Consider the following 11900-nt stretch of genomic DNA (forward strand, 5'->3'; position numbering starts at 1 on the left):
AAAAGGAGAGTCTATACTTGATGTTCAATCTCCTCTATTTTTCTGCTCCAGACTTGCCCACCTCAGGGCTCTTCTTCAAAGTGTGTCCTCTATGCCTATAATCCCCATGACTCTTCACACCACTGCAATCCTGCCTGCTCTATAGGCTAGAGATGGGACGCAACCTATCCTAGAGAAACATGCTAATTTTGCTCTAATTTTACTCTATGTGACAATGTCACCTAAAGCTAAGCACAGATTGAGGTGGAAACTTTCCCAATTCATTTTAAAATGTGATACCAAAATGTGACAGCCCACCAAAAAAAGCAATAAACTCAGAAATGGCAAATAGATTTAATGTAGAGTGTCAATTTCAATTGATTGATAGTGGCTGCCTAGAGTGCTGTGTTGAGTAGGTTTCTGAGGATGCACCCTGGCTCGAAGAGAAAGACTGCTGGGATTAGGAATATCTGAAAACACAAGTAAAAGAAAATCAAAAAGTCAATTGATATCCACCAAAAAAGAAGGAATAAAATGCCAAAAGTAGTGTTTTCTCACACTCTCCATGTGGTCCTCCAACCTTGGCCTTCCTATAACCACCCAGCTCCTCATCCCATTCCCATGAGGCCCGGCTTCCTCCAAGTCTAAATAGATACCTGAAATCTCACTTGTAGGAGAAACCACAGGCACCAGAGCTGCCACTGGTGCTGGCACCAGCTCCACCAAGGCCCGCGAAGAGCCCAAACGTGAGAGTGGCTGTCAGGCTGGTGCTAGCACCAAAGCTGCCACTGGCACTGGCACCGGCGCTGGCACCACCACTCTCCTGGGCTTTGGCTTTAGCTTCAGCTCCCGTCTGGATCCGGGCTTTGGCCCAGGGTCCAATATCAGCTTCGTCCCAGTTGCAGGGCCCAGCAGCATTCTCAGAGCCGAGCCCAATGCCCATCCGAGCTCTAATCTCAGCCCTTGCCTTGGCTTCAGCTGCAGCCTCAGCCGCAGCCTTCATATCTGCTTCCATTGCCTCTCGGTACTGAGCTGCCCATTCCTTGGGATCCTTCTTTTGTACCTGAAACAGGAATAACAACCATCTGAAGGATCAGAATCTGAACATTGAGCGCCTATAGGATGCAAATTATAGTAATACAATAAATACTACTAGTAATTATACACCTAATATTCCATCCCTGCTCTGACACTTACTATCTCTGCGACCTTGGACATAACCCCTGACAACCTCTCTGAGCCTGAGTTTTCTCATCTGCAGTAAGGAAATGACATGTCAGTTGTAAGGATTAAACTATTCAGATAGAGTGTTTGCACATTAATACAGGCTTCAGAATGTTCATGCATGAGCTGCAGGCTGCTCTGCACACAGCCTACCCTAAACAGTGGCATCCCATGCTCTTGATATGCCAGGCTCGGATAGCTCTCCAATTACCTTGCAGGCAAACTTGAGGACTTTCATCTTGCTGGTCTCATAGTAAGAGCGCAGGCCCCAGAAGAACTCATACTCAGGCGGATTGCTATTAGGGACTCTGGCATAGTCCAGGTACCTTGAAAAGAGAGGTTCAAAGCCTTTATGTCTGTAAGACCACTCATGGCCCACTCATGCATTTAGGTGGAAAACTCCCCCACTAAATACTGCAGCTTTTCTTCCAATATTTAGCCCTATCTCACTGGTCCTGCCCAGCAGCCATGTGGAGGTGCAGGGGGCACGTGTAGGGTATTTGTTCATAGGAAGGCCACGAGTTTTGTGCCCCTTGTCACAATAACCCAGGTTCCTGTTGGGTGTGTTGTAAACAGAGGAGCCATTTCTTCAGGCCCCCTGCTCTGAGCACACCTCACCATGGGGCTCGTCCGTGGCCTGGCTGAACCCTGGGACAGTCCACCCTAGAAAATGACTGTATAGGAAGAAACAGTCAACCAAGAGCAGTGGACTCCATGCATACTCTCGACCATTTGTGTGTGAGCCCACAGGTGTGTGCTGGTACACCTGTATGAGTGCACACATGTTCTCCAAGGACCAAGAATAGGGTGGGCCCTGGCCAGAAAAGTCAGGAGGTCTGGGCTTCAGGTCCAAATGAATCCTTTACCAGCCGGGGCCATGCTCAGGCTTCCACTCTCCGAGCTCTAGGCTCCTCAACTGATACACGGGATGAGGTGACAGCAGCTATTCTGCAGAGTAGTTATGAAAATGAAATGAGATGTACTAGTCAAGACCCCAGCACAGTACGTGGCTGCTTAAAGCTACCATTCTATGGCATTTCTTTATGGAGATTAATTTCTATGAAGCCCTAGCTAGCATAGTAAAAAAGAACCAAGGTATTGGGGCCAGGATCTAAATACAACTCTTCCGTTTGCTACCTGTATAATAACCCTGAGCAAATTACTTCACCTCTCTGAGCTTCAGTTTCCTCATGCATACAATACGGGTGATGACAATCCCTCCCTTGAAGAATTGTTCCAAAGGCATATGTGAGAGTACAAGTAGGTCAGGAAATGTGTGCTTCTATTCTCTGCCACTACCTCAGGAATAAACTACCACCTGCATACGCATACAGATGCACACGCACGTGTACCACAGCTTTATTACTCAGTTCTAAGACAGGCAAAATGCATGGAACACAGGAACACTAGACAGACACTTACTTCTGCTTCACAAACTCATCAGTAATGAGCTTCTTCACATCCCCAAAAAGCGAATGATGTATCCTGACAGCAGAAAATGATAAAATACATACATACATACATAATTACATACATAGATAAATATAATTGGGGCTGTTGCACTTCCCAGATGTGGGCAGAGACATTTCCAACATGGAAAAGAGGCTTCCAACATAAGATGTAAGCTCCACAGAAGCCCAAGAGTCAGTGAGACAGACAGCAGAGTTCAGGACAATTTCCCCATCCACCCAGGTCAGAACCCTGGACCCTCTACCCAGTCCAGTAACACTGCCCACTCCACCAGACCACCAGGCTGATGCAATCCTGGGACCATCTTCTCTTGCCAAAGGACAACACAGACAGCAAGCACTGACAGAGCCCAATCATACCCAGGGCGCAGCCCCAACTTGCGCAGCACCTCCCAGATGACAGCTGCAAGGGGAGGCAAAAGGAAACAGGGATAGAAAATCAATATGTGGAATTCCGACCATGACCCCCCATTCAGCTGCCAGCCCAGCAACTCACCCTCACTGGACCTATTTCCGTTCATGAAGATGATGCTAAGAAGCACCATGAGGAGACCCAGCTTTGGTGAGTCCTTGGTCCTAGGGGAATAATGGGACAGAGAGAAGGTTTACATCTAGCAGCCATCTGCAAAAAAACACACCAGCCAACTCACTAGGCTAGCTTCTCCCAGATTCTTCAGATATGAGAGAATTCTGCCCAGTTTATGCTTCAAGCTCTATGTGACCCTGGGCAAGGCACTTAGACTCTCCTATTCATAAAATGGGAAAATCACATTCTCCTCTCCCCAGGTTGCTGAGAGGATAGAATTGTACTTGTACTTGTCAACCCAGTACAACCTGGACACCCAGCCAATGTGAGCCCCTTCTTTGTCTCCCAGACCCCTCAGCTCCAAGAGAATTCTACGCACAGCCCCACTGATGCTCCTGCCCTTCAAGCATCATGAGCCACTCATACCAGGAAGCCCTCCTGTGAGAACCATTCTACCAAGGCCAACAGGAAGAGATAAGCAATGGCAGGTCTGCTTTCCTGGGAAGCTTCTGGAGAAACAGAAAGCCTGACAGTAGGAGTGCCCTGCCCCAGGCTTCTACACCCTACAGTCAATCATAATCAGGTATCACTATTGTGTGCAGGGCTCCAACTATGTGCAGGAGCTGAAATAGGGGTTTTTAGGCTCTGTCTTTCCTGACTTCCTAAGGGGATGTGGGGAGAGGACAGGGATGGAGTAGTACCATGGGCAAAAGCAGAAGCCTCCCTCCCACCCCAGCCGTTTCCCAGCTTACGTTCCTAGTATGCCTGCATCAGTGGGCTCTAAGGTGCTGAGAAGAATGTACAAGTGGTCATTCTTATCAATTTCCTTTAATTGGATCCCAAATACCTGCAGATGTGGAAAACAGCTTGTGAGATCACAGAATTCAGCTTTCTGGGCATCCCACAGCTCCCCCTGTGCCTAGGTGTGTGTATGTGTGTGTGTGTGTGTGTGTGTGTGTGTGTGTGTGTGTGTGTGAGTGAGAGAAAGAGAAACATCAGTGAGATAATGCACTTAAATCACTTAGCTGAGTGGCCAGCACACGGCAAACAGGCAACAAATGCATTATTTTTAATCAACATCATCTTTGTGATTAGTGGGAATCTAGGCAGCCAGAGAGCGGGGAATGAAAGGGAGAGAGAAGATCTGAAATACATTATAGGACATGTCCAGCAGTGGACAGAAGTCAGGACTAAGCTGGGTGGCTTGGGTCCTAGCTGTGATTTTACCACTGACTTACTGTGTGACCTCAAGCTAGTCTATGCCCCTTGCTAGGCCACTGTCTGCCCATCTGCACAGTGATGGGGCTGGATTAGTCTCTGTGGTATCCCCCAGAAAAGACATGTACACTTTTGTTTGATTCAAGGCTACCCCATTGCACCCATCCCCCAGGTCTGCCCCTTCACCTTCTCCAATGAATAGCCTGCTCGTTCAATGATTTCAGGGTACACATCAGTGTATTCTTTGATGATGTCCTTCAGCATGTCTGCAAGAGGAGAGTGTTGCGAGCACCCGGGCAGAAGTGAAGCCGGATGGCCCCCATACCCAAACTAAAGACCCTTTACCAACCCTGCTGTGGGTGGCACAAACAGGTTCTGAGCTAATGAACAGAGATACTACTACTGCCAAATTAGAACTTTAGGAGGACATAAGTGGGAGCAGGAGAGCTAGAAATGCCCTCAGCACATGGGGGAGAGGGCAATGGAGAACAGAGCTGGGGGAAGGGAGGGTTAGTAGAACTCTACCTGAGCGTTTGATGGGAATCTTCGTCTGGTCTTTAACCAACAGGTACTTCACCAAATCATTGGCCTGGGAGAGGAGGAAAAGATGGAATGATCAAAACATGCTTGCAAAAGACTTGAGAGGATGGCAGAGAAGAGGGCAGGCAAAGCAGTGAATAACGCTGAGTGGAGAGGACAGGTTTCTTACCCTCCCTTGCAAAAGGGCTACATCCCGAGGTGGTGGTGTTTCAGGCTCTTGGGATGACTGGAGCTTGGCAGCTCTGCGGCGAGCCTTCCCCCTACGGGCCTTAGGTGACCTCAGAGAAAGCAAAGCTCTCCGGGCCCAAGCAGCCAACCGAGTCCTTGATGCCCTGCGGGCCCAAAAGGCTATGGGGCCCCTTGAAGCCCTGCGGGCCATTGAGGCCATTAGGGCCTTTGAGATCCTTCGGCCACCTGTGGTTCCAGAAGCCTGACTCTGATCACTGCTGCCATCCTCTTCCCCATTCAGATGCTTCACCTGCATCAATGGAGAGCAAGCACAACATTGCCAGATGATGCAGATGGTCCTTTTTCCTCATCTTCTCTCTTCCTGAAGTCCCCTCTAATCCCACCCTTGTAATAACAGCCTGAGTCTTGGATTTGTCTTTCACTGTTTTCCAAGCAGGAGTTTCATCTTCCCACCAGGCCAGGAGCAACACAAGGGTGGGGCCTGAGGCTTCTCCTCCTCCTGTGTGCACCACTGGCTCTGCTTATACCATCCTGGACACGTCACTCCACCTCTCTGGGACTCAGCTTCCTTCCCTACAAAACTAGATTACTTTCAGGATTTAAGGAGATAACCTGTGTGAATGTGCCTAGCTCAAGGCCTGACATATGGTAGCTACTATGTAAATATAGACTGCATTTCATTCAGATTGCAGCTGTTTGTATTCCTGTCTCATGTACCCACCAGTCTGTGAGCTTTCTGAAAACAGGAATTATATCACGTTTCTCTTAGTGTCCCGCCACAGCCTTGATGAGCAGAGGGAACTTTCTAAAGGTTTATAGAACCATGAACCAACTGAGAGAAACAGAAAGGCAAGGGTCTTACCTTTCGGGCTTTCTTGGCCTTGACCTTGGGCCGAGTATCCTGATTCTCCTGAGCCTGTGCAGCTGCACCCTCAGGCTCAGGTTCATCTGCCAGAGCCTGAGAGGCAGTAGCCTCAGTCTCCAGCGTCTTTGTATTGACCTTCGTATCAGCCCCACAGCTGACCTTTTTGGTCTCAGCAGCAGGCATTGTCACAGCCTGAGGGTCAGTATTCTGCATCTTGGTGTCAGCTGCCGGATTCTTCGTTTCAGCTGCCAGAACCTGGGTATCAGTCAGCTTAGTGGTGGTAGCTGAGGCCTGAGTGGCAGATACCTCCTGAGCCTCTGTGGCCTTTGAGACCTCTGTGGTCTTTGAAACTCCTGCAGCATTTGAGACCTTCATGGCCTTTGAGACCTCTGGTGCCTTTGAGGCCTTCGGTGCCTCTGAGACCTCCAAGTTCTGGGTCACTGTCAATAGGGTCTGCATCTTCAAGCCATGGTCCTCTTCTGAAGCTTCAGCCTGCAAGAGGAAGCAGGGAAGCTCACAGACCTTCTCCCCACCCCCAACTAGGCAAATGGCCCCAAAATTCCAGGGCCTCACTTCTCTGACCTATACTAACTCCAACCTGCAGTGTGCTCTGACCACCTCAGCCCAACAACGCCTCCCTTTCCTCTGAGCATAAGAGGGGCGGGCCTACCCTCCCTCCCGCCTTCCTTCCTCCCTCCTTCCTTCCCTCCTCCCACCCTCTACTTGGGGGAGGGAGGCGGCAACGAAGCAGGGAGGTAGATGGAGAAGGGCTGGGATGGGAGGGGAGGTGCCAAGAGATTTGGGGCAGCAACAGGGGCTGGAGAGCAAAAGCAGCTAGGGAGAGGGCAGAAGAAGGGCTTACCTGGAAGTGGGTTGGACCCGTACCACTCTCGCTTGTGTCAGACATGTCTCAAGTTGGCCTGGCAAGAGCTGAGCCTGAAGGAGAGAAGGCCTGGGTCAAGAGGCGAGCTCACTTAACGTCCTCTCTCCCGCTCGGCCTGGAGGCTGATACCCACCTTCCCTAGGGTCCCAATCCCAAACCCTCCCCCTACCCCCCCAAGGCCCCCGTTCTCAAATTCGGTAATACAGAGCACCTAGATCTCAATTCTCTGCAGCCGTACCCTCCCCTACTCCAGGAAGATGTGCCAGCGCGGCAGCTCTGAGGACCCCGCCTCTTTTCCCAGTGCACACCCCCCCAGCTGCAAGTCGACAGTGCGCATGCGCATCCGTTGCAGGGCCCATCTCAGCCCCGCCCGCTTTCCCAGCAGAAGCTTTCTTTGATGTCCACCGTGCACATGCGCATTCGGCAGCTGGCTTGTCTCCAAGCTGGCCTTTCACTACACGCCCCTTTCCAGAGATCCATAGTGCGCATGCGTAAATAGAGACTCAGTCCAGTACCTTTTTCCAACACGCCCCTCTCCAAGTTCGTAGTACCATTCGGTCCCGCCCCCTCCTCAACAAGCTTCTCTCTCAAATTGTCGCAGCTTCTGGGGGTCCAGGCCCCTCCCTTACTGACATCCAGCCCAACTCCACAGCACCGTCCGGTCCCGCCCTTTTTCATAATACGCCCCCCTCCAAACAGGGGCCAAGCGCATCTCGGTTCCGCCCCTTCCCTAATACACCCCCCTCCTCAAATCAGTATTGAGCTAGTGATTCCATCTTGGGCCCAGCCAAACAGGGTCCTGTCCCCTCCCTTCCCGGCCGGATGGATCCGGTATGATCCGGTCCTTAGAGCAGGATTTCTCCAGATCCCAGAGGGTGGGGCCGACCCCTCCCGGGCTCGGATCCAGAGCTGGGCCCCCCTGCTCACCTCGTCCTTCTACTACTCCTGAGTGCGTCCACTCCCTCTGAGCCCCTCCTAAACTCAGACTGCCCTCCCCCCTCCAGGCCGGAAGTGGTCCCGCCCCTTTCCGCCTCCCTAGGGGGCCTCCGTCCCAGCCAGTCTGCCCTTCCCCCCCCCCCACGCTCCTTATTCCTTATCTCCCACTCCGTACCACTCCGTGTTCCCTCTGCCTTGTTCCCTGCTCCTTATTTCTCCATCGCCGTTCCTATTTACCCCACAGAATTCCGTATTCCCATTCCTTACATCCTCCTTCATGCTACCATTGCACCCCTCCCCAGTATTCCTTAACCCTTCTCTACATCCCCTGTTTTCTTCTCTTAATTTCCACTTCCTCAGTATTCCCCTTCGTCCTCATATTCTCCATCCACCACTCAACATGCCCGGTTCCCAGTTTTTCTCCCCCTCTTCCTCAACTAGCCTCTGCTCTCCAGTCCATACAGCCTACTACTCTCTCGGTCGTCTTCGTTGCCTACATCCCACTCCGAGTAACCTCTCTCCTAGCTGCAGTGGTGCAGTAAAAACTGACCACCTGCCTGGCTCTAGGTTCGAGGGGACTGGAACCACTGTCTGGAAACCCCAATCTCAACGTCCCTCACCTTGTCCTCTAGCGAGTCCGGAATTCGTCTGCCCTCTCTCAGTCCCTCTCGAAGTCTCAGCCTTCTGGACTAGAGCTGCAGCCAGCCCAGCCCAGCCCAGCCCAGCCCCTTTCCGCAGCCCCCTGCCACCCCCCTTCTCCTTCCTCGGGGGTGGGGCAATGGGGCCCCGCTCAGGGCTGTCTGACGCCAAAGCCCGTGTTTATGACACTGTACCAGGCTCGGTCTGAAGCCATTCCAAACCAAAACCACCGCCTCAAAGCGATTCATTCATTGAATATGTGTGTGTGTGTGTGTGTGTGTGTGTGTGTGTGTGTGTGTGTGTGTGTATATATGTATATTGCTTATTGCAAAAGTAACGTGTTGTAGTTGTGAAATTTAAAATTATGTAGAAATATGTAACATACCAATGAAAGGCCACCCTTATCTCATGCCCCAGAAATAACCACTACTAACGTTCTGATATACATTCTTCCAGATTTGTTTCTATTTATATACTAATTATTTTGGTTTTCTCCCCACAAATGGTACACTATATCTACTGTTCTGTGACCAGGGCTTGTTTTTTTTTTTCCCAGTTTTATATTTTAAACAGCTTTCCATAGTGCACATTTTTCTTAACTGCTCCTTAATCTTTTCTCTGTAAATGTCCCATAATGTATTTAACCAGTCCAGGATACATAGACATTTAGATTGTTTCCATTTTTTATTTACTATTACAAGCAGTGCTGACTCCATTTTGATACAAAACTTGTCAACTTTAAAAAGATACACAGAATAACATTTCCACCAGCAATGTCTCTTGCATGTTTATGTGTTGCATATACTACAAATATTTTTCATGTTATTTAGGATAATATTTGCTATACAAAAGGGATTAATTATTATGTAGTGAAATGTATCAGGTTTTCCTTTACCATGACTAGATTCTGCTTCATGCTTAGAGATGCTTTCCACACTCCTGTTATAATAATCACTGCTTTTATTCCAAGCAGTTTTATGGCTTTATTATTTACATTTAAATGTTTGATCACTCCAACATTTATTTTGTATAAAGATTATTTTCCAAAAATATAGCCTTATCCCTACACCATGTGCAAATTAATCCATCTTTTCCCCCACTGATTTGAAATGGCACCTTTACCACGTAATAAATTCACATAAGTATCAATAATTGGGTCTATTCAAGAGAACAAAATAAGATGTATAAAAAATTGAAAGTAGACAACATTATCATTAATTACAGAGTATATGAATGCAGACCTGGACAACCTGAGAGAATCAATTAATGTTGTTAGAAACCATAATAAAAGTCAACACAGTGGTCAGTTATAGAATTAATATTCAATATGTTTCCTATATCAAAAGTAATTCAAATGGTTATGTCTTCTGCTTTATGAAGTCACCTTTTCCTCTATTAAGCAAAAAAAATATGAATCCCTATGTTCTATGGACAATTCAACATACACATGCACACATACACACATACTTCACAGATATTCATGGTGGGCTTCTGTTCTCCTGACTTTTTCTCTAAATTGTTGCTCCCTCCAAGTTTGTGACATCAGCTCACCACTTTCTTACCTCCTAGGTTCTCTCCCCACATCTACAGGGCTTTATTTCACACCAGACACAGCCCTTCTTTTCTTCCAGTTCTAGTACCCCAAATTCCCATCCCTTTCAAATCATGGCAAGCCTTGAATGCCAAGATAAAGACTTTGGTCTTGATCCTGATAACACTGAGAGATTATTGAAGGGTTCTAGGCTTGGATGCAACATAGATTTGTGTTCTAGAAAGAGCACCACTCTAGCTGCCTAACCCATTAGGAGTATAAATTAGATGTCTTCCTGGAAAAAGGGAGAGTAGTCATCCAGGTAAACAATGATTGTGGTTAGGCCTAGAGTGGTAGCAGTGGAGGTCATGAGAAGTGATAGAATTCAGAAGATATTAAAGAAATAAAAAGCAAGACTTTATGAATAATTGGATGTAGTGAAAGGGGTGAGGAGGAGAGAAGTGTCAAAGGCAACTTTTGGGAATCTAATCTGAGAGATCAAATGTGTAGATGGTAACCCCTTTCACTAACATATGGAATACTAACGGCTCTTCCCTGGGCCTGGGAAAAATAAAAACCTTAGAAGAGACGGGGCCCAGGGAAGAGCCCTGGAGGCCAACAGCAACCTCAGCATAGGTGAAGGAAAAGGAGCCCAGGAGAGAGACAGATAAGTAATGACCAAGGAGACAGAGAGAAAAGCAGGAGAAAATAATTCCACAAAACCAAAGGAAGAGAATATTTCAAAAGGTGGGAGGGGTCAATAGTGTTGAATACTACCCAGAGGTCAAGAAAAGTCCTGAAAAATGTCTAGTGATTGTAGCAGTCAGGTAGTGGTCTGGTCTCTGGTGACCTCGGAGGGGATAGTTTCACACTTGTGGCATAGGTTGATAACTGTTTGCTCCAGTATGCATTCTCCTCTCCTTCCCTATTAGAAAATCTGATTTTTACCTAGACTCATAGCCTCCTGGAATAAAGGCCATGAGGACAAGGGTCACACCCTAAGGATAGTGGAGGAGTAAACTGAGAAGAATCGGGATCTCTAACAATTTCATAGGGCCACCATACAAACTTTGGACTGCCTAACTCTGGATTTCTTTTAGGTGAGAAAAATACATGTATGTCTGATTGAAGCCACTGTTTGGGAGTCTATGCCATGCAGCAGTTTTATGACTGCAGTGAGTTGAGATGTGAATTGCAGGTGAGGTATTCCTGACAATGAGCATAAACTACTCTTTCAAGAAATGTCTGACTCTGATTTTGAGACTCTCCCAAAATCTGCCCTAACTAGTTTTCCAGGCTTTTTCTTGCTATTTTTCTGAGTACTGCGTATATTCCAAACAAACACTTCACTATTACCTGTGCCCCGCCTTCTCTTACTTAGGAGCCGTTGCTCATACGATTTCTTCTCTATGGAACGCCCTCTGTTATATCTACCCTCTGTTACAACCTCCATCATTTTAAATTCCACAACATTTTAAGTCCTGGTTGTGGCCTTTGGGATCCTGGGATAACTTTGAAAGAATATAGAGTCAGGTCCTTAGGAGATATTGGACTCAAGGGACTCAGGCAAAATCTCAGTCCATGTCCATCAGAGAGACATTCCCAGAGACTTTCAAAGCCAAACTTCCCCAGTGCCTCTCAATGCCAAACACCTTCATAGCATAATACCATAACCACTCATCTTATGATCTGGGGATCAGAGGACAGGATGAAACCTTAACAGGAGAGAAAAAAATAAATTCACTTACAATCTTCATCATTTGACTAGAGAGATTTCCTCCCACCTTCTCTCTTTGTAAACTCTTGGAATCTTTTGAACTTCAGCATCTGCCCATAAACTCTGATGAACCTAGGTCACTGTGTCCCAGACCGGTTTCCAGCCTTCATAAATCAGCAGGAAA

General features: G+C 47.9%; 1 protein-coding gene across 4 annotated transcripts; it reads right to left on the reverse strand.

Moving 5' to 3' along the window:
- Positions 1 to 314: 314 nt before the first annotated feature.
- MAGED2 (MAGE family member D2) lies at positions 315 to 8658 on the reverse strand. Of its 4 annotated transcripts, none has more exons than XM_007446468.1 (13): positions 8450 to 8658; positions 6873 to 6946; positions 6008 to 6502; positions 5126 to 5434; positions 4942 to 5005; positions 4603 to 4682; positions 3951 to 4045; positions 3169 to 3248; positions 3033 to 3075; positions 2626 to 2688; positions 1415 to 1529; positions 636 to 1042; positions 315 to 449 (listed from the first exon to the last, which is right to left on the reverse strand). In XM_007446468.1, exons 2-12 carry the CDS (start codon positions 6915 to 6917, stop codon positions 644 to 646), a joined length of 1788 nt encoding a protein of 595 aa, XP_007446530.1. In that variant the 5' UTR covers positions 6918 to 6946; positions 8450 to 8658; the 3' UTR covers positions 315 to 449; positions 636 to 643. The 4 variants fall into 4 exon arrangements, with proteins under 4 accessions (XP_007446530.1, XP_007446531.1, XP_007446532.1 ...); XM_007446469.1 differs by lacking the exon at positions 8450 to 8658 and adding an exon at positions 7821 to 7914; XM_007446470.1 differs by lacking the exon at positions 8450 to 8658 and adding an exon at positions 7027 to 7192.
- Between the last annotated feature and the right edge of the window lie 3242 nt (positions 8659 to 11900).

The sequence above is a fragment of the Lipotes vexillifer genome, unplaced genomic scaffold (genome assembly GCF_000442215.2).
Source record: "Lipotes vexillifer unplaced genomic scaffold, Lipotes_vexillifer_v1.1 scaffold624, whole genome shotgun sequence".
Taxonomy (NCBI): domain Eukaryota; kingdom Metazoa; phylum Chordata; class Mammalia; order Artiodactyla; family Lipotidae; genus Lipotes; species Lipotes vexillifer.

Coding starts and splice junctions, on each gene's coding strand:
- MAGED2 (XM_007446468.1), bottom strand. CDS start 6,917: ATGTCTGACACAAGCGAGAGTGGTACGGGTCCAACCCACTTCCAG. Junction 6,503..6,872: donor CGGGTCCAACCCACTTCCAG/GTAAGCCCTTCT, acceptor TTCCTCTTGCAG/GCTGAAGCTTCAGAAGAGGA. Junction 4,683..4,941: donor GATTCCCATCAAACGCTCAG/GTAGAGTTCTAC, acceptor CTCCTCTTGCAG/ACATGCTGAAGGACATCATC.